General features: G+C 41.5%; 1 protein-coding gene across 2 annotated transcripts in view; it reads left to right on the top strand.

Annotated features, from left to right (window-relative positions):
• Nucleotides 1-22,910, top strand: part of eps8l1 (EPS8 signaling adaptor L1) — a 45,189-nt gene that overhangs the window by 11,322 nt on the left and 10,957 nt on the right. For both annotated transcript variants that reach the window (XM_062957870.1, XM_062957871.1), the window contains exons 2-15: nt 4,628-4,687; nt 6,036-6,079; nt 8,667-8,725; nt 9,509-9,670; nt 10,516-10,665; nt 10,841-10,923; nt 12,049-12,164; nt 14,253-14,305; nt 15,760-15,886; nt 17,950-18,038; nt 18,133-18,207; nt 18,995-19,143; nt 19,574-19,715; nt 20,400-20,428. In XM_062957870.1, coding sequence (XP_062813940.1) covers nt 4,671-4,687; nt 6,036-6,079; nt 8,667-8,725; nt 9,509-9,670; nt 10,516-10,665; nt 10,841-10,923; nt 12,049-12,164; nt 14,253-14,305; nt 15,760-15,886; nt 17,950-18,038; nt 18,133-18,207; nt 18,995-19,143; nt 19,574-19,715; nt 20,400-20,428 — 1,295 coding nt within the window. In that variant the 5' untranslated portion in view covers nt 4,628-4,670. The remainder of the gene's footprint in view (nt 1-4,627; nt 4,688-6,035; nt 6,080-8,666; nt 8,726-9,508; nt 9,671-10,515; nt 10,666-10,840; nt 10,924-12,048; nt 12,165-14,252; nt 14,306-15,759; nt 15,887-17,949; nt 18,039-18,132; nt 18,208-18,994; nt 19,144-19,573; nt 19,716-20,399; nt 20,429-22,910) is intronic.

Raw genomic sequence — 22,910 nt, forward strand, 5'->3', positions numbered from 1 at the left:
TGCCAGGGGGGTCCTTTGTTGGGAGGTGTTAGCTGGCCCTGATTGTTTCATGGCTGGAATTCCCCTGTTTTCAGAGTGTTGTTCTTTATTTACTATCCTGATTTTAGAGGGTTTTTTATAATACTGGCAGGAAGCAGCCAGGCTTTGAATATGCAAGGCTATTTAATGCTAATCAAGATGGCCAGTTGCAACAAGCAGACAAAAAGCTCTTTCTCCCAACCTGGACCTTCCACAGATATATAAACCTCACTTGCCTAATTTCCAACAGACCTCACAACCTCTGAGGATGCCTGCCATAGATGTGGGCCAAACGTCAGGAGAGAATGCTTCTGAAACATGGCCATACAGCCCAGTAACCCATACATTAAATCCCCCCCCCCCCCCGGGGATTAATCTCCTAATGTCACTCTAACATGGGAACAACCTCCATAGCAAATACTTCTGTTTCAGTTTCCAAATAGAAAATACTTTGTGTACGTGTGTGTTTGAATGACAAACTATGAGCAACTATGGTTTATGTTTGATGGCAACCTTAGGGGTTATTCCTAGGTCTCAGGTATTGGCAAAGCAATCTCAGGGCCTGAAATTATCCTGAACTGACAGTCCTATGCAAGCCTGTATTGTTGTAAATTGCTTTATTTGTACACCCTTTTGTATCAAGCTTTAGAGCAGTGGTTCTCAACCTATGGGTCCTCAAGTGTTTTAGCCTCCAACTCCTTGAAATCCCACCCAGTTTACCAGCTATTTCTGGGAGTTGAAGGCTAAAACATCTGGGGACCCACAGGTTGAGAACCACTGTTTTAATATATAACAAGAAGAAAGGTTAGAATTTGGGTGTAGCAGTTGAACATAAAGCTTAATTCCTCCAAAAACATAAGCCTCACACTAGCTCAAAATTCATCCTGACTTGCCATGTTGTTATTGTTGTTGTTGCATGCCTTCCAGTCATTTCCAAGCAATGGTGACTCTAGGATTAACTTATCACAGGGCTTTCTTGACAAGATTTGTTCAGAAGAGGTTTAACCTTGCTTTCCTTTGAGGCTGAGAGAGCGGGATTTGCTCAAGGTCACCCAGTTGGTTTTATGGCCAAGCGGTGATTTGAACTCCAGAGTCATCATCCAATGCTCAAACTACTGTACTTGTAATATCTGGGACGACTGAATATCTGCGAAGTGGTCCTGAGGTTACCGAATGGTAGAGGAAGGAGTGCACTGCATATTCCAAGGAATTATTTCACATTGACTTCAGTTTGCAAGGACCAGCCCAATGATTAGGCAGAGTGAAGCAATTGTCTCAAGAGGCAGATGCTGGTGAGCAAATGGTTATTCTTTGGGTATTCCTACAATGTTCCCTCTCTGCTGAGGGATAGAGTTTTTGCCACCAGTGACTTCTAGAGTCCCTAAAAAAAGTCTGCTGCTTCTCTTGGGAGAGGGGGGAATCTCTCATTAGTATTAAAAAAAATCATGTCAGGCGTGACTTGAGAAACTGCAAGTGGCTTCTGGTGTGAGACAATTGGCCATCTGCAAGGACATTGCCTGGATATTTCATGTTTTTACCATCCTTGTGGGAGGCTTCTCTCATGTCCCCACATGGGGAGCTGGAACTGACAGTGAGAGCTCACCCGCTTTCCCCAGCAACCTTCAGATCAGCAACCCAACCTTCAGGTCAGCAGTCCTGCTGGCACAAGGGTTTAACCCACTGCGCCATCATGGGCTCCTAATACTGAAATAAGAATCCTCTACACATGATGGGAGGAAAAGGCACTATGTTGCTCACCACTTCAGGTGAGGCTACGTTTTACATACTCCATGGATATGAGCTGTCTTTCCAAGTGTATTCCAGGATGAAACTTTGGGCAAAGCAATAAAATCTCTAGCTATTTCCCAGATTCTAGTAGTTGGTTAGCTCTAGGATTTCTAGAGCACCTTGTCATAGGTTCACTACCTAGTGTTTGTTTTAAATACCTGGATAGTAGGTTGAAAATAATCAGCTGCAGCTTCTATGTTTATGCAAATCTGGAGAACTATGGAAGGTTTATCTCTAAGAGTGCATCTACACTGTAGAATAAATGCAGTTTGACACTACTTTAACTGTCGTGGCTCAATGCTATAAAATCATGACAGTTGTAGTTTTACAAGTCTTCTCTGCTCTAAGAGTGTTGGTGCCTCACCAAACTACAAATGCCAGGATACCATAGCATTAAACCATGGCAGTTAAAGTGGTATCAAACTGCATTAATTCTGAAGTTTCCCTTCAGGTCGTTAAAAGCATGGAAATGCAGCCAGCACTAAAAAACATGGCATCCTTTAATTGGAAGCCCATCTAACTTTGTAGAACAGAATGGAAGGAAGAGATGGCATTTAAACTGGATTGTAGTCTTTTCTCCCACCCCTCGGGTCTTAAGGCATATACACAGTTTAAGCTCTGGCTTATGGCATCGTAAGCTATCAACCTGTGCAAATATTGACTTTGTTGCTTCAGTTCAACCACTGCTTGTACTAGATCAGTACATAAACGAAAACTGTTGGAAAAATCTGTGCCTGAGATAGATAAAGCAGATCTAAGAACGAGAATCACTTCCCGTCCCTGAGGAAAAGGGAAACATAACCATGGCTTTTGACAGTCGGCCTCTTGCCCGTTGTATGATCTTCTCTCTCCGATAGATAAAAAAAGGGGCAAAATGGTAAAACAAGGGACTGTTGGCCCACCTCCAGGAATTATAGACACCTAGCCAAGCATAAAGTAAGTGGAATCCCGCCTTCAATAAACAAAGCAACCTTGCCAGGTGAAACAAAGCAGGCGTTGGCAATTGGCAAGAGATGCTGCAGGACTCCTGGGAGGGAGGGAGGGGGACTTAGACTTGACTTGTTTCTTTGGTATATACACAAGTATGCACACCCCATGTACTGTCAACAGTCCCGAATAACAAAGAATCCCTATTTCTACACTGAAGGACACATTGCATATGACCAGCATTTCAAAAACTGAGAACACAGAAATGCTTGACCACTCCAACAACTATCATGTCAGACTACACAGAGAAGCCACTGAAATCCACAAGCATGTGGACAACTTCAACAGAAAGGAGGAAACCATGAAAATGAACAAAATCTGGCTACCAGTATTAAAAAACTCAAAAATCAAAACAGTAGATGGGAAGCAACACTCTGAGGGCAGAGGAGCCCCAAGGACAGCTAATGAGTCTTAACAAAGGATGCTGGCAAGAGACAAACCTTTCCAATGCTAATTAGGGTGATTAACTGAAACATTAATGCTGGTTTCCAACTGACAAAGGACTCTTGTCACACCCTGGACTCTCCACAGATATATATTTTTTCCTTCCTTGCCCAGTTTATCCATGCCTCACAGCCTCTGAAGATGCCTGCCATAGATATGGGCGAAACGTCAGGAGAGAATACTTCTGGAACATGGCCACACAGCCTGAAAGACATACAACAACCCTGAGAACAAAGACATTATTCTTCATTTTCAGTGTAGGTAGGGATGCAAGCATTTAACCTCCAGATATTTTGGAGTAGAACCCCATAAACCATTTGACCATATAATGTGGAGCTGATGGGAATTTTCCATCTTCTTCACAGCAAGCGCCTTAGAATAACTGAGGCATAGGTCAAATGTGACAATGCTCATGTTGTTTTTCGGATACAGAGATAGATGTAAGCTTGCAAGTGATCAGATATGCTGTTTGCTTGAACTAAATCAGATGGTTTTTCAGCTCTAATCTGCCCATGATATTGTGTTGGAAACTTCGCTTAAGGTAAAGCAGATTAAAGTATCAAATCCAGAGTTTGTAATATGGTAAAGAGGAAATAAACTCTGAAATCCAATGCCTTACATGTTTGCACTGGCAACTCTGAAGTCTGTCAAAGGTGGTTGAGCTTTTCTTGCCAATCGAAACTATTGTTTCAATAGAAGAATAGAAACTAGGTGTTACTATAGCTTGGCTTTCTCCAATCCAGTTCTCCCCATATGCATTACACAACCCCCAACCAGCATGGCCAAGGATGTTGTAGTTTATTTAACTCATCTGATGTTGTAGCATAACCCGTACATTGAGGAAATAGTTAATTGCCATCAAGTTGACATTGACTTATCTATAATCAGAGATCTCCAAATCACCCTGTTATCAACAGCCCTGTTCATGTCTTGCAAACTAAAAGGCTTTTAGCCTCATTAGTTGTTTCTATCCCTCTATAAGGCAGTCTTTCTGTTTTCCTGCTGCCTTCTACCTTACCAAGCACTACTGTCCCTCCAAATGAGTCATGTCCCCTCATGATATGTCCACCTATGACATATGGATCAAGCCCAATGCAGTTTGACGCCATTTCTAGGAAAAACTCAGGCCTGACTCATTTATTTGTCTGGTTGGCAGTCTTCCAGTCTCACATTTCAGATCAGTTGATCAACTTCCTATCAGATTTCTTCATATCCAGTCTTCACATCTAGTCGCTGAAATCAGAAATCATATGGCATGGGCAATCCTATCCTTGGTATTCAAGACTGGGGAAGATTGTTTACCAAGCCCTAGCTCCTGGTCGAAAATCATATCTTATTATTTTTGGTCTGCCATGGGAGACTGATAACCTGTTACTTTTGTACTTATCAGGTTTATGCTGTGAATCTCAGATAAGACAACTTGTGCTGACATCATGAGTGATTCAGGAAGGTAAGAATGACGATTAGATTTTGGGTCCATTTCAGCCTGATCCACTGCTCAGACAGACACTTCCACCAGTAAAGGGAATGGGATGGGCAAAACTTCGGCCCTCCCAGAAATGCCAGCCAACTTCCTGGCTGTTAGGAATTGTGGGAGTTGAAGTCTAAAACACCTGGAGGGCCAAAGTTTGCCCATGCCTGGTGTAGCTACTGCTGCCTCCAACTAGCTATGGAGCTCCCTACAAGTCCCTGACCATTGTAATTGCATCTGCTGGTGTCAGAATGGGTGTCTGCACAACCAGCAAGAAGAAGAGGAGTCAATCTAGGTGGAAGGAGGAAGGAATAACAAACCCCCTTTGAGTATTCCTTGCCTTAGGATATGTTCTATGAAATTAATAAGATCTCCATAAATTGATGGGTGACCTGAAGGCACACACACATATACATTAATATCTTGTAGATAGGACCCAAGATAAACACCAAGTTCATCATGTTTCATATACACCTCTTACACAAAACCTGACAACGATTTTATACAATATTACAATAATTTTGTGCATGAAACCAAATTTGCGTACATTGAAGCATCAGAAAACAAAGTTGTCAGTGACTCAACCACCCATTTGCACAATTACAGATTTTGGAATATTTCAGAATTTTGAGTAAGAAATGCCCAACCTGTATTTATCACTCTGTGTCCTGTCCTATCCATTTGATTCAGTTTAGAGATGTTTAATCATGATCAAATACTGTTGGGGAAATAATAGCAAAGGGAGCAAGCGAAGGGCCCAGACAGCAACTCCTTATAGCAGAAATGGTCAAACTTGGGCCCTCCAAGTGTTTTGGACTTCAACTCCCACAATTCCTAACAGTCTACTGGATTGGCTGTTAGGAATTGTGGGAGTTGAAGTCCAAAACACCTGGAGGGCTGAAGTTTGCCCATGCCTACCTTATAATTGCCTCTTGACATGTCAACTTATGTTTCGGCCATTACCATTCCCACCCTATTTTGCTTCCATTCTGGATGAAGGGAATGGGTGTTGGTGACTTCAGGTCTAAACTGGCTGAGGTTTGCTGCAAAAATTACTGGAACACGGATTTGCTGCAAAACCTACTGGATCAGGAACTATGTTGCTTCAGTTCAGCTACAAAACCTTCTCAAGTAACATTTAATGGCATGCGTTTTCTGTTTGAATGATGGATATTTGTCAATTGTTGCAAGATGTCAGGATAAAGGGGATAACTGTATCTGAGATTCTCACAGAGCCTGAGGGCTTAACAATTTCTGAGAAGGAGGAATAGTGCTCTGGGAATTTGGGCTTACAGTTATTTTTTTAATTGTCTGTTATATCTTCCAGCCTAGTTGGTGATGTCTCAAAGCCCAGTGCCAGAGCCATATATGGTGAGTTTGCGGGTGAGGGAATGTATCAGAAGGATTCCTTCATAACAAGGAGCTGGTAAAGATCAGTGCTTAACAAAAGTTATACTTCCAACTCTACTATCCTTGGCCATTTCAAGGTCACCAGCTCTAATAAAAACTGGTGCTTTTATACCACAACTTCCTCAACTTGAAGTGTACGAGCCTTACAGTCCTCTCATGTTTCCTGTGAAACTTCTAGTTAACACTTTAATAAGTGGGTTTGGTTGGATTCATCCTTTGTCCCACCCCCTCCTCGCCTTCCCTCCCTTCCTCTGACAAACCTCCTGCACTCCTGTCTAAATAATACATTCCGTGAATGCAGGGAACTACACTTTTTAGCTTCTAAAAATTTGGAACATATGCTATACAATAATAATATTTAAACTCTTTTGCAAATCAGTTTGCTAAACTTTTTTAACCTGTAAAACTCTAAAGACTATCCTGTGCTATAATAAATGATACCTTATGTATATATGTGTTGTTGAAAGCTTTCATGGCTGGAATCACTGGGTTGCTGTGAGTTTCCCGGGCTGTATAGCCATGTTCCAGTATGGAACATGGCCATACAGCCGGAAAAACTCACAGCAACCCAGATATGTATATAATTTTCAAATTAGTTTGCTAAAGGTTGAACTGTTCATGAAGGTTTAATGTGGGAGGAGGTGGTATTTTCTTTGCTTATATCCCACATTTTGATGTGTTCTATCAAGCCAATAAGGAGCCCCGGTGGCGAAGTGTGTTAAAGCACTGAGCTGCTGAACTTGCAGACCGAAAGGTCCAGGTTCAAACCCCGGGAGTGGCGTGAGCGCCCGCTGTTAGCTCCAGCTTCTGCCAACCTAGCAGTTCGAAAACATGCCAATGTGAGTAGATCAATAGGTACCGTTCCGGCGGGAAGGTAACGGCGCTCCATGCAGTCATGCCGACCACATGACCTTGGAGGTGTCTATGGACAACACCGGCTCTTCCGCTTAGAAATGGAGATGAGCACCAACCCCCAGAGTCAGACACGACTGGACTTAATGTCAGGGGAAACCTTTACCTTTACCTATCAAGCCAAAGGTGTCATCATCAGTTGAGGGAATAGCTACAGCCTTCACTTTTAGATCCCAACAAATCGAACCTTCTAGGTTCCTTGAATTAGAGGAGGCTATTTGATCAGAAAGAACCCCTGAATTTAAGGAACCCTTCAAAGTTGGGTTTGCTGGATTGTAAAACCCAAATATTGTCAACACCAGCCTGAGGCACCAGCTACTGGAAAAGCTGTAAGAAAAGAGGAGAAGGGTGTGTGTGATTCTCACAAGCTAAACTGGTTCCCCCAGGGAGAGGCAATAATTATATCCTTCTGTTGTAGGAGAGGTAATCGCCTTTTAAAAACAGAAATGTCTTCCTTAGAGGGATAAGTCACTGGGTGACATGAAGTCCTATAATCAGACAAACTTGAATCAGAATTTGTCTACATTGTGTTACATTCCATTTCATTACGGGTTTCAAATTGATGAAGATAAATGATTCTCTGTGATTACTTCCGACTTGTAATTCTTGACTCTAACATTTCTGTACTGTAAGTCTTCATTTATTTCCACCTAAGGAAACTGAATCGCAGTTAAACATTGGAATCCCTGAAATGTCTCACAACTGGTGTGTACTGCATCTCCAGCTAAGCCAGTGGTTCTCAACCTGTGGGTTGTGGCTCAGCAGTGGGCCATGAGAATGAAAACCTGGTCCATGAACCTCCTTCCTCTTTATTTATGTATTTTATTTTATTTCCGCTCCTTTCCGCAGAGCCGACCATTGCATTGGATAGACCACATCAGCTCTAGATTATTAAATATGGCTTTCTGTGGCCAAGCAGATGGCAACTATTGGATAGCATATGTTCTGTATCAGAAACTAGGGCTGATGTGGTCTATCTAATGCAGTTTTCTGACTCAGCACCCCAAATAACCAAACCAAATCTAAAGTTGATCAAAAACTGATTCGTAACTCCTTTGGTACTAATGTTAGAGAGTGGTCTCTGGTCAAAGTGGTCCCTGTTCAAGTGGGTCCTGGTCAAGTGGATCCTGGTCAAAAAAAAATTGGGAACCACTGAGTTAAGCAAAGACTTCTTGGTGCCACCTTGCTTTGTTATCCAAAGGTGCCACCTTGCTTTGTTATCCATGATGAAAGACAAAAACTGTGTTTAGACAGGAGGTTCATGAGTTGTCCAGCCATTTCCTTAATCGACAGATCCAGTCTTTTGAACTTGAACATGCCCATCTGTATTTTAGAATATGTTTATGAATGTTGATGTAAGTGAATGATTTTTAATCTGATTTATAATGTACTGTACAGTTTTTATATGTGTGTTTTATTGTAAGCCACCCTGAGTCCCCTGTTAGGTGAGAAGGGCAGGATATAAATGTTGTAATAAATAAATAATAAATAAATTTCCGTTCTTTGGTCTATTGAATTAGATCTGCAGAACTCTGACTTCTTGTGTAACTCAACCTGTGCTTTCCAACTGACTGCTTTAATCAACATTCCAAGCCAGTTTCTCCTCCATTAACTAATTTTTAATATATTTCTGCAGAGCAAAGGAAGAAGTATTCCAACATCATCATGGCAGATGTTTCCCAGTATGCTGTCAATGTAGGTATCTCTTCAACATTTGAGTTTGGACTATGCTGAACTTTGGGGACCATAGCTGGGGACCACAGAGATGAATTAATGGGAGATAGTGTGATATTTTATATTAGGGATGGTGATATGAGGGACAGTATCTGTTGGTTATCTCCAAAGAGTTTAAAGGCATCCCTTATATGTGTGACATGAAAGCCTCATTCTAGGTCTTGGTTTGTCAGCTTTAGACCAGGGTCCTAGAGCAGTGGTTCTCAACCTGTGGATCCCCAAATGTTTTGGCCTTCAACTCGTAGAAATCCTAACAGCTGGTAAACTGGCTGGGATTCCAGGAAGTTGTAGGCCAAAACACCTGAGGACCCACAGACTGAGAACTCCTGTTCTATAGCATGCATGCATTTTTTGCAGATCCTGCTTAGGCTTGCATTTGCGGATTTTGTGTGTGTGCTTTTAACAAGTGATTTCAGTAAAGTTCTTAGCGTGGCATATAAGAAAATACTTCAGATGTCAAAATAAAATCACAATAAATTGATAAATGCCAATTGGAATAATGTTTTGTGGGGCAGGGATGGGGAAAGACAAAGGATTGGCATTACAGTATATACAATGCAGCGGAAGGAGTAAACCCTAATTCTGTTCTGGAAGGCCAGGACAAATGGAAGTATCTTTCTCTGGAATCAAAGAGTGAAAGGAATTATGCAATGGAGAGCAATCCCTAGTTTGAAACCAATGAAATAAACTAAATGAAAATGTCAGGGATGTGTAATATCTCATTTGCTTTTCTATATCCTCCAGCATCTGGTGACCTTTTCAATTGGGGAAGAAGATGATTTGGCATCTGTAGAGGACGCCACCAGGAAACTGTCCGTCATGGATGCCCAAGGGAAGATCTGGGTTCAGGAAATGTTACTTCAAGTCAATGGGTCGTCCATCAAGCTCTTCGACATAGACTCAAAGGTGAAGGACCAACCAAGGACTGTGATGTTGGAGGCTAACATGGTTAGACCCTTCTGCAGAGCTTGGAAAGGAAAAAGTCACAAACATTCACTACAAGTAGTTATGTTTTGGAGTGTAGCAAAGATATAATGAAGTTACATTTCACACATAACACAGCAAGGAGAATTAAAATTGCATTTCTGGTGATGTGAATAACAACTGCTAATTATTTTTTAAGAGCAGGTGAGGAATTTTGACAGGAATCTAAAAATCTTAACAAGGATTTTTTTTTCATTCAAAGGGACAAGAAAGTAACAAAACTGGCAACGAGTTTCAAGTTGTTTTGTCAACATAGCAGGGAATGATGATAACAGATAATTTCTCAAACATTAGACAAGTAAACAGGAACAAATTATGAAATTTAACCCCCAGGCTTGGTCTTTGTGTTGCAATATCTCTTCCGTAGAGAAGGATCCATACTGGGGTGGCCTATCATTGCTCCCAATGGCGCAGCGGGTTAAACTGCTGAGCTACTGAACTTGCTGACTGAAAAGTCAGCAGTTTGAATTAAGGAAGTGGGGTGAGCTCTCGCTGTAAGCCCCAGCTTCTGCCAACCTAGCAGTTTGGAAACATGCAAATGTGAGTAGATCAATAGGTACCGCTTTGGTGGGAAGGTGTGCTCCATGCAGGCATGCCAGCCACATGACCATGGAGGTGTCTACGGACAACACCGGCTCTTCATCTTAGAAATTGAGATGAGCACCACTTCTCAGAGTCAGACACAACTAGACTTAATGTCAAGGGAAAACTTTTAAAAAGGGAATTCTTTTTTATATTATTGGGTGACTTTGTCTCCCCCTATATAGGATGAACTGGAAAACTATGGATTGGCAGCTGTGGCTCGTTGTGAGGCTGTTAGACCAGAGTCTCGGTCCCAGTCCTTGCTTCTACTTGTGTGCCAGGATCCCACCCAGCTAAAACCAGATGTTCACTTCTTTGAATGCAACCTTGTTGGGGTAAGGACGTTTAGTAGTATGCTTTTGGAAATGACTGTGTGGTGACAGTTTGTTCCACTCACTGTCAATTACAAGACACTTACCTAAAGCATGTATTCTTTGGGGTTTGAGGTAGTAGAAGAGTTATATCCACTTTGACTGAGCTTTCAGTCTGATTTCCCTTTCACTTTTCTAGGCAGAATTGATCCGACAGGACATTAACAGTGCTTTGCAGGATTTCAAGTCCGGAGGAAATACCCAAAGGAAGGAGGCACTCAGGTGAGTAAAGATCCATATACCTTACTCACAAGCAACAAATACTCATATCCGTATGTACGTGTAATTTACCAGGAGGAGACGATTTGGGTGTAGTGCTGGATTCATCCCTGAAGCTGGACACTCAAGTTTTGCCATTGACAGCAAGTGTACATTTGCACAATTAAAGCTAGTGCATCATCTGTGCCTATTCTTAGAGTTGTCTGATCTAACCAGAGTGACACATCACTTGCATCCTATTTAGAATCCTAGGATGTGCTCTTTATGGGTCTATCTTGAAAAGTATTTGGAAACTTCACATTTTTTTAAAAAAATACTTCAGGGCCAGGTGCAGGGAGGTTGTGAGTTTACTCTTCGCAACAGTTTTGCTCTCTACCGGTGTGTTTCCAGACAAGCCTTAGGCAGCTTAGGGCTGGTATACTTGAAGGACTGTATTCTCTCAGTTGAGCCCAATCAGGCTTTAAAATCTATAGAGGAAGACTTCCTTTTGTTCTACTTCCCTCTGAGGACTCATTTGATGGTTTGAAAGCAACCTGACTTGTAAGCATTATGTTAAACAAGAGTTTCCCATTACCTTCTCCCCCCACCCCCCTGCCAAAAAAAAGCTCTACTTGCTGCATTTCTCCCTGGCAGACTGCTCTTAAAGGCATGGAAATAAAAACATAAAAAACAGGATTCTTCTATTGTCCGACTGAATAGTGTACACCAGTGTCATAGACATCTAAAGGTAAAAGTAAAGCTTTCCCCTGACATTAAGTCCAGTCATGTCTGACTCTGGGGGTTGGTACTCATCTCCATTTCTAAGCCGAAGAGCTGCCATTGTCCATAGACACCTCCAAGGTCATGCGGCCAGCATGACTGCATAGAGCACCGTTACCTTCCCGCCGGAGCAGTACCTATTTATCTACTCACATTTGCATGTTTTCGAACTGCTAGGTTGGCAGGAGCTGGGGCTAACAGCGGGTGCTCATTCCGCTCCCGGGATTTGAACCTGGGACCTTTTGGTCTGCAAGTTCAGCAGCTCAGCACTTTAACACACTGTGCTACCAGGGGGCCCCATAGAGATCTAGAACATAGGAAAAACCTTCCCCCCTTATCTCAATCACTTGCTTCATTTCTCATCTACAGAGATACCCAGAAGTGGATTGGCAACCAGACACAAAATGCTCAGGTGACTGCTGCTCAGCCTCCCAAACAAGTGTCTTCCAGGACAAAGGTCATTGCACCCGAGCAAAAAGACAATGGTAAGAATGTGGCTCTCAATCCAAACTTGCTACTCCTGTGTGTACACTTCCAAAAAGGGTACATTTGGGGTGAGGAGAGGGTTTTCTTACCTACTTACCATATGATTTATAGGCAGACGTTTCCTAGGGCCAATCCTTGACATCCTGAGTTAAACTTTTCTCAAGTTGAAGACCTCTAATTGTCAGTAGAAACCCTTGGCCTAGATTAGCAGTGTCATGAGTTTACTAAAAATGGCAAGATTTATATGTTTCATGACCAGAATCACTGGGTTGATGTGAGTTTTCTGGACTTTATGTCCATGTTTCAGAAGCATTCTCAGTCCAGGTTGGGAGAAAGAATTCTTGTTTGCTTGAGTCAAGTGTAAGTGGTGCAACTGGCCACCTTGATTAGCATTGAATGGCCTTAAAACTTCAAAGCCTGGCTTCTTCGTCCCTGGGGGATCCTTTGTTGGGAGGTGTTAGCTGGCCCTGATTGTTTCCTGTCTGTAATTTCCCTGTTTTTTGAATATTGTTCTTTATTTACTGTCCTGGTTTTAGAGGGGTTTTTTTCATACTGGTAGCCAGATTTTGTTCATGGTCATGGTTTCATCTTTTCTGTTGAAATTGTCCACATGCTTGTGGATTTCAATGGCTTCTCCGTGTCGCCTGACATGGTGGTTGTTAGAATGGTCCAGCATTTCTGTGTTCTCAAATAATATGCTGTGTCCAGGTTGGCTCATTCTCCCACCCTTGACATTTGACAGATATATAAAGCCCACTTATCTAGTTTCCAACAGACCTCACAACCTCTGAGGATGCCTGCCATAGATGCGGGTGAAACGTTTGGACAGAATGCTTCTGGAACATGGTCATACAGCCTGGAAAACTCACAGCAACCCAGCAAGATTTATAATTTCAGTGTTTCAGCAAGGCCAAACCCAGAGAAAACCTGTATGCAATCATAACGTTCCTCTCTGTATCTCATTGACTTCATTAAGAAGAATGGAAGAATCTGGCTTCTCAGGGGCCTTTTCACATTTCAGTATTATAGTGCTATGATTCCTCTTCTGATGCCATAACTCTATCCTACAAAATCCTTGGATTTGCAGTTTAGAAAGGAGTGTGTAAAATTCCAGTGCCTCATCAGACTACAAATTTCAGTATTCCATAATACACAGCTGTCTTAGTCCCCTTCCACACAACTGTATACAATCCATGTTGAACTGGATTATATGGCAGTGTGGACTCAGATAATCCAATTCAAAGCAGATATTGTGGATTATCCATCTTGATATTCCGGGTTATATGGCTGTCTGGAAGGGCCCATAGTTAGTGGAAACATAGTACAGTAGAGTCTCACTTATCCAACACTCCAACGTTCTGGATTGTCCAATGCATTTTTGTAGTCAAAGTTTTCAATATATCATGATATTTTGGTGCTAAATTCGTAAATACAGTAATTACTACATAGCATTACTGCATATTGAACTACTTTTTCTGTCAAATTTGTTGTAAAACATGATGTTTTGGTGCTTAATTTGTAAAATCATAACCTAATTTGATGTTTCATAGGCTTTTCCTTAATCTCTCCTTATTATCCAACATATTCGCTTATCCAACGTTCTGCTGGCCCGTTTATGTTGGATAAGTGAGACTCTACTGTACTATGTATAATTCTGTAGAATGAAAGCTGACTTCCCTAGACCCCTTCAGCACAGCCATATAAAATTCAAATTATCTGCTTTTAACTGGATTATATGGCAGTGTAGACTCATATAATTCAGTTCAGAGCAGATAAAGTGGATTATCTGCTTTGATAATCTGGACCATAAGGCAGCGTAGAAGGGGGGCAAGAGATCCTCTTTACAATTTTGCAATCAGAAACATTCATGTCTCATATCTCTTCTGGTCCTTTCAGCAATGTATTTGTAAGTGAAACAAAAAAACTTCATTTCTTGCAAGTCTTGCTCCATGAAATCAAAGGGGAGAGAAGGGCTAGATACATAGTGAACAATTATTTTCCTGGTAGAGACTGTCTAAAAAAAGAGAGAATCCTTGGGCTGTAATCTGTCAATGGTATCCAAATCTCTTTATTCTTTTGGTTTCCAGATCTCTTGGCAGGAGAAACTGACCCAGCCTTCATCCGTGCTGAGAGAGATGTGGTGAGTTAGCTGGAAGGGCATGAAAAAATGGGATTAGATTGGTGGGGGATAGGTGTTATCGCCAAGCAGAAGGATGTATGGATTGCCTTATACCTCATTTGCTCCTACTCAGTAGGATTACCCATCTTTTACCCTAGCATGTGTTTAATTACTTTTAGAAGATGTAAGTGGCAAAGCAGTGATGGGAAGGGTACATTTGTTTTATATTTCTGATTGATGCACAACTATAGAAGACACAGAATCTGTGTAGCACTGTAGTATATCAGGAACTCTTTCTCTTTATATATATTTTACACTAGCTTAGTGTAATCACTAGCCTAGTGATGCCCAGGTTAGGGAATTTGGAAGGATAAGCAGAAGAATTATTCATTGTTAGGTTTTAGATTTTAAGAATGGATTCATTAGAAAACTCCCAACATTCTGAGTCAACCCTCCCCTCCAGTATTTGTGTGATCAGGGAACATTTGAAGTTGGTCATGTTGGGTATGTGTGCCAAATTTGGTCCAGATCCATGTGGTCACAGGGCTCTTTGGATGTTGGTGACTGCAATTCCCATCATCCTGTCATTGCCCTGCCAGTATTTTTAGTTGGCCATGATGGATCTGTGTGCCAGGTTTGGTTCAGATCCATGATTGATGGGGTTCACAGGGCTCTCTGCAACTCCCATCATCACAGGTCCTTCCCCTTAATCACCACCAGTATTTTTGCTGGTCATGGAGATATCTGTGTGAAAGTTTCATTCAGATCCATTTTCAGTGGGGGTCACAGGGTTCTCTGGATATGGGGAGACTACATCTCCCATCATCTTGGATCCATCCCCCTGAATCACCATCAGTCATTTCTGTTGGTCATGGGAGGTCTGTGTGCCAAATTTGGTTTAGATCCATCAGTAGGGGTCACGGGGCTCTCTGGATGTGAGAGGACTGCAACTCGCATCATCTCAGGTCCAGCGCCCAAATGCCTCCAGTAATTTCTGTTGGTCATGGGGATCTGTGTGTCAAACTTGGTCCAGATCTCTCATTGGCGGGGATCACAGTCATCTCTGGTTGCGTGTGTACTGTAATTCCCATCATCGCGAGTCCACACTCTCTCATCCTCAGAGGAAGGCATTGCCAAACCCCTTCTGAACAAATCTTGCAACAACAACAAACATCCCTGTCATAGGATTGCCTTGCTTCACCATAGGTTGCAAATGACTTGAAGGAACACAACAATAAATGGCAAATACCATGTTACGCAAAAGATAATGTATTGCATAAATAAATTTAGACCCCAGCACTTTTTGTTTTAGATAGTGAGGATGAGAAGCTGTCCTTACTAAAAGTAAGCCCCTTCCAATTCAGTGAATCTTTCTTTTGAGCAGACATGTAAGGATTGTACAATAACCCTGCTGTGTGGTGAACCCTTCACCTGAATGTTCTCTTTTTTCTGTCTTTTGTATCTCTGGATGACAGGAGCTGTTGAACCGGGTTTTTGATGACGTGGAAGCCTTTGTGGGGAAACTGCAGAAGTCTGCTGAAGCATTCCGTGTATTGGATCAACGCAAACGCTCTGCCAGGGGCCGTCGGCGAGAGCCAGGAGGTGAGAGTGAGATGAAGCCCTGCTCTGGGAAGCCATATCAGATGCCTCTAGGGCTGGCCCTGAGTCTCCGGTCTTTGTGGGTCATATCGATGCAGGAGACAAGGCTGCATATTCTCCAATTTGAAGGGCTCTGTTCCAAGGAAGAGGAAAGGGTTGTGTGCAAATCTTCAATTCAGCTAGAGAAGAACAGCTGCTGCAATTTTCAAAGCTTAATTGAATTGTTGATACACTTCACAAATTCTCTCCAGTGGGGTCTATGTATTTATTTATTTTGTTTCTTTCTTCCACTCATTATAGTTCCAGGGCTTACCTTCCATTCTGTTCTTCATCCACCTTCCAGCTAGAAGCAGTAGGCTAAATTAAATGTTCCTTATGCTGTTTCCCTAAATAACACTGTGTAACAGAATTTGACAAAAAATCTGTTCCTGGTTTGAAAGTGTCATTTCCTATTTAATTGTATGGCACTTACTTTGAAATTACAGTAGTCTCGCTTATCCAACATAAACGGGCTGACAGAACGTTGGATAAGCAAATATGTTGGATAATAAGGTAGAATGAAGGAAAATCCTATTAAACATCAAATTACATTATGATTTTACAAATTAAGCACCAAAACATCATGTTTTACAACAAATTTGACAGAAAAAGCTGTTCAATACACAGCAATGTTAAGTAGTAATTACTGTATTTACTAATTTAGCACCAAAACATCACAATGTATTGAAATGATTGACTACAAAAACATTGACTAATAAAAGGCAGACTGTGTTGGATAATCCAGAACGTTGGATAAGCAAATGTTGGATAAGTGAGACTCTACTGTACTTGTTACACTCCAGAAATTTCATTATTTCCTTCACTATTTCCTTCAGCCTAGGCACTTCATTTGTAATTTTCCTTAAGATAATTTAAAGATCGCAAATATATATTTTTTCAGTTTAATAAACTTTTTCCATATTTCTATTAGGATTTTCTGTGTTATGTTAGGGAAAACTACCCTAAAATACAGCAGAGCATCCAAAAATGCTAAAACAGGATACTTATAGTTGGGCATTCAGCTCACAGCACGCTGAGCATGAAGTGCCATGAGCCTGTAAAGAATTTAGAGCACAGGAGGCAAAGATCCAGAGTTCTGTTTTTAAAATTACAAGAGGCCTACTTACAAAAACAGTATCTACATTATTTCATAGTAAAGAACTGGGTCTTAGCAACTCTATAACTCCATCTCTTCTAAGGTTTCAGAGGGGAGAAAAACAGCAATCACTACATCTCTCTGCACACACAAGCAAAGAGAGATCTCAGTACACACAGCACATTCACTACATTCTAAGATGTAAATGTAGAAGACAGAAGTAAAGGCTTGCAATACTAAAATATACATTCTACACAACCATTCAGAATGAGAGCAGAAACAGAGAGGAGAGAGCAAATAGTTACATTCCAGTTGTCATACAGGAGACATGGAGGAAGGGGTTTCCCTCAGCCTCTACTAAAGTTAACTAACTATTCCTCATTGAGGACTGCTGACTTGAACAGTGTGGGGGTGAATTCCAACAGTTTTTATGATAGAACCAATTAGGAAATGAGATTTATAGCCCAGGAACAAAAATTGTGTAATCATCCAATTTCCTGGGGCACTTATAGTTAAGATTTCTGTTTTAATTTTCTAACAGGAAAATAGATGATCTCTCTTCATCTCTATGTGTGTGTGCTTGAATGGCAAGCTGTGACTCATTGTGTTAATGAAAACACTTAATGACATTAACAGGGGCTTTTCATATATCTCAGGCTTTGGCCCAGAAAAGTGAGTGCGGAATAGATAAAAGCATTGGATGATAGATTATTAAGCATTTAATCCGTTCAGGACAGTTGGAGGGGATGACAGACCATTGTGTGGACAGTTGCTGTACTAGAAGCTTTTAGAACGAACAGGTCAAGAGTTTCTGTGATCCAAAATGGATTATAAATTAGGAGGTTAAGTTCAGCAGCCTGTAGCAAAAAAAATCCTTCGTAAAGTATAAGACTGAGCATGACACATTTGTCTGTCTTTGCTGTATCCGCAGAAGGACTCCTGACAATCCGAGCTCGCCCCCCGTCCCAAGAAGAGTTTGAAGACGCTCTGGCTAAAATTAAATATTCTTTCAGCATTCTGGTGAGCTTTGTTGAGTGCTCTTTCCTCCCAAGAAAGTGGATGCTTGCTGGCAGGGCTGATGCTAATCGGTTGTTCTTTTATTCTCACTATCTAGGCAAGACTGCAGTCTAACATCACAAACCCTACCTCAGAGGAGTTGATTCATTTTCTCTTCAATCCCTTGAAGATGGTATGTCCTGGCTTCACGTAAGGGGTGTGGGGGAGAAGATATATCAGTTGCTGAGCAGTACTAATTCGATGGCAGACGTGGGACTGAAGCTCATGTGGGGGGAAGAGAGTCCTTGCACATAAAAAGGAATGTGTCCAGGGGAAGGTTAGCCTAAAACATTTCTCCTTCACAAGCTAGATTTTTATTTGCAGTGAGCTTGTACTTCTTAAGCAACAATTGTATGATTCACTGTAGTGAAGAAAGTGTGGTACAAATCATTAAACCTGTGTCATTTTTTATCGTGTCAGAAGCTACTTGGGAACATACTGCAAATTGCTTTTGATGTGAGAGAATTGGCCATCTACAGAGATGTTGCCCAGGGGACGCTGGGATGTGTTAGCTGGGATTCTATGGCATGGGTGGACTAACTCCTAGCGTGAAGAGAAAATGCAGATTTCATAGAATTGGGAGGTGCTCTGTGGATCATCAGGTCCAACCCATAGCTCAGTGTAGGATCTCCAGCTAGAACTTCTCCAGAAAAACTTGAATCAGGAAAGAAAATTCCACCTAAACATTAGGAAGACTTTCATGACAGTAAGACCTATTCCACAGAGGAATACACTGCCTTGGAGTGTAGGGTAGTCTCCTTCTCCAGATATTTTTAAACAGAGTTTAAATGTCCTTTTGTTGTGCTTTGATTGAAGTTGGACTGGATGGCCTTTGGTCTCTTCCAGTGGTATAATTCTACGATTCTATCTGCCTTGGGGAGCCACTTGTTCTATGTTCTGATTCTCTTATCCCACTTCAGATTGTAGAGTCTTCTGGAGGACCAGAATTTGCTTCTGAGGTGCGCAATCCCATGTTGACCCTGGAGGCGGTCACACTGATGCGTGGTTGCCTAGGGGAAAAGGAAGCCGAGTTGTGGCATTCACTGGGAGACAACTGGATCAGGCCAAGGTATGGGAAAGGGAAATGGGACTTATCTGATCTTGGGTGGCTATCTGTTCCTCCTCAAATACTCAGATACTTCAGGAGAATTAGACCCGTTCATGGTGGGCTTGGTGTTTTACAGTGGCATCCAGTGGCTGACGTGTCAGTTGGATGGCAATTTCATCAAACTTTTAGTCCAATAGTTAAAACAGCTGGACTTATCACTTTGGATAGCTTTTGATACTAAAACGCAAAGTCCTGCCAACATGGGACCACCAGCTGCTACTAGCATTTTACCAGCTTGACAGAGATCAATTCAATGGGTTTGGCAGCTCTAATCAGAAACAGATGAAACTTGTTATTTCTGTAATTGAAGATTCCATAGTTTCACTTCTGTATACCCATTTTAATTGCTGTCCTCCTGTTCCTTCTCCTCTGATTTGCCCTCCCACCCCAGGCTGGACTTCCCCAGGGACTATGCTGCTCCCTACACCCCAACTTTCCGAAGTGGCTGGGAGCCCCCACGCCTGGACTCTTCTGGGCAGCCGTGGGAAGATCCAGTAGAGATGCAACACCGGCATGAAGAACGGCGCGCTCAGGTGAGCAATAGTCTACTAAACCAGTAAAACGAATTGATCCCAAACACATTTGTATGGCAGGAGAACCTATATACAAAGTACTGTTTTTATTGGGATGAGGATAGTAGTGCTCCATTCAAATCCTTACCAGGGTTGACTAATACTACCGTACAAACAAGAATGCTATATGCACCATATTGAAAAAAGGCAGCTACACCAACAACAGAAGAATGGATCATAGAGGTTTTCAAATTAGCAGCAATTACCGACTTACAATGATGCTTAGAGAAAAATCTAAATTAGATACAGAAATATTGGCTGAGGGTTTTGAGTCATTCTGAAGCAGGCAAAAAAACTCACCTTGATTCTATCATATATAAATGGTTAGCTAGATTAACCTAGTTAGAGACACAATATATTGAGAAGATATGTTTCCTACCCAAGAAATGGGAAGTTAATAGAGAGGTGTAAAGGTGGGGATCAATGTATTTTATTTTGTATTTAGTGTATTTTATTTGGGGCAAAAAAATGACACATTTGTAATGCAACTGTAACTAGATGCGGTGTGAAAAAACTATGACATAGCACTAATAAGTTGAAAGAAGTAACTGGGGAAGACTCTTAAGTAAGATGTTAGACTCACTGTAATGGTTAGAATTTCTTGAAATTTAACTCCTCTTTTCTCCCTCTTCTCCTCTTTTACAGCAATCAGCTGTCACAATTGCAGCCAATGGGTAAGTCTTCTCCAAGCTTTCCAACACTTGATAGGCATTTGGGAGAATATTCAACTTGAGATGTCTTGAAAAATTGAGACATCTAGAGAAATGAAGGGACATGGAAAGCGAAGGGGAAAGGGGGAGAGATGAGGATCCAGGGGATAGAATGGGATGGGGTCTGCTATATTTTGTCTAGTCATTAAAATGTGAGGTGACGGTTGACCAAAGGGCAGGCATGGGCAAACTTCGGCCCTCCGGATGTTTTGGAGTTCAACTTTCATAATTCCTAACAACCTACTGGCTGTTAGGAATTGTGGGAGTTGAAGTCCAAAACACCTAGAGAGCCAAAGTTTGCCCATGCCTGCCATAGAGTCACACTGGAGGACCTGTAAATTCCTAGAGATGATGTATTAATCAAACCTTTGAATAATCAAATCCACATATGTGGAAGACCAACTATAGAAAGAATTCCCAACCCAATCCTTGAATCTGCATCATGTGCTTCTAAACCATTCCCTGGGCTCTAGAGGGTAGCAATGGGAAATACAATAACTGTACAGAATGCAGTATTGAAGGTCTTTCTGATGGAAACGTGGAGAATAAGATGTGGCTTGGCTCAACTTTGTACATGCAAATATTGGGTGGTGTTTAAAGATATTCAAGTGACTTTCCTGGGTAGAGAATAGTCATGGGCATTTGTTCATGGGAAGCCTAAATAAATTCTGCATTGCTTTTTTTTCACCCCCTTAAAGCCGTTTTCTTTTTCTCTCTGTCTTTCCGCACTGGGCGTAGGTGGGTCAGGTGGTGAGCAGGGAGCCAGTGATATGGACTCAATCGTGAAATAGTGGTGGGGTGGCTAAGGGTCTAGCTGGAGAAGGGTGGTGGTTTGCCTAAGACAACATTGCAGGTTGCTGGGGTGATTCAGAGGATTAGTGCTTAGGGTAGGGGAGGATCAGCTTTTCAGTGTACGCAGGAACTTCAAATTATTGTTCTATATCTAGATTGGTGGTAACTATGGGCAAGGAGTTTGCCTGCCCACCATAACACATCCAGGAATAAAGTCATTTAAATAGGAAATCAGACAGTTGCTACAGAACCCCAATGCAAAGTTTTTAAAAACACTCTTCAGTGTTGGGGGAAAATACTCCTCCTCACTTTTTAAATAAGATATTTATTAGAGAAATTGTTTCAAGGTAGATTTTGATCCAGTTTCCAGGGAAGAGATTTGAGGTGCTGAAATTTTCACCATGCTTCTGTAAGTTTCATGGCATATCTTCCTTGACAAGGTCAAAAATAATTGCAAACTGAAATAAAATCATCTGTCAGAATTGTTATAAGACAATTAACATATTCAAAGACCATTAATTCTCCCCTATTTGAGTAGTTATCCCAGGCATGGGTTTTTGGAAAATGCAAATCTCCATAACCTTTTGGAGATTTTATGATCTTTGGAAAGGCATGACCTTGTCAGAAGTCACAACCTTTTGCAAAATGATGCCATAAGTCACCAGCATTCAAGCAAAGCAACTAGGTCTCTCAGTTGTTAAACTGACGTGCCTAAGTCTTTGAACTGCTAGGAACAAAGATATGCCAATGCACAAACAAATATATATTCAGCAGAGTTTCAGAAGTGTTCTTTTTAGTTGCCCAAAAACATCTACTCTTGCTTATATTTGCCTTTGGATCATGCTCTAAAAAGACAAAAATAAGCAGACCTCTTTAAAAATATCATAGTTGGTTTACTCACAAATTTCATATATTCAGCTTATCAATCCAGTTACAAATAGATTTAAAGTAGTTTCTGTGTGTAGGCAACACAGGGCATCATTCTTAGAATCAACAGTCCATAGTCCAATGGAGTCTAATGGCTTCTGTATCGAAGATACTGTTCCTGTATCGAAGTCTGAAGCATACAGTTTTTACTGAAGTCTAAACTGAACAGTTCTAAAATGGAGTCTGAGTCCTGAACAAGCCCAGTTCTGATCACATGGTCTGTAGCCCCGCCCATAACCAAGAGTTAAGGTAAAATTGCATACCAATACACACACATATATTTCAGTAAGCAATCTGAATTATATACACAACATATAACTAGTGGAGGCTTCAGAAGGTTGCTGTTTCCAACATGGGCTAACTGCTACTGGCTGTTAGGAATTGTGGGAGTTGAAGTCCAAAACACCTGGAGGGCCAAAGTTTGCCCATGCCTGAGTTATCCCCTTGCAACTCATCTTGGAAGCAGGTCAAGGTGAAAACCATACTGTTTTATCAACTATTTCAATTATCATGAATTTCTCTCAACATCATCCTGAAAATTGTGGCATGATGAGATGCTGAGAATGTGTATTGATCCCAAAGTACTGTTCTCCAGAACTAACATGGTCTAGTGGTTTATTGGGCCAGAATTGGAATACCTCCTGGCCATGAAACCCACTGGGTGACCTTAGGCAAGTCACACTTTCTCAGCCTTTGAACAAGGCTGGGGAAAACCAACCCTGAACAA

The sequence above is a fragment of the Anolis carolinensis genome, chromosome 6 (genome assembly GCF_035594765.1).
Source record: "Anolis carolinensis isolate JA03-04 chromosome 6, rAnoCar3.1.pri, whole genome shotgun sequence".
NCBI lineage: Eukaryota > Metazoa > Chordata > Lepidosauria > Squamata > Dactyloidae > Anolis > Anolis carolinensis.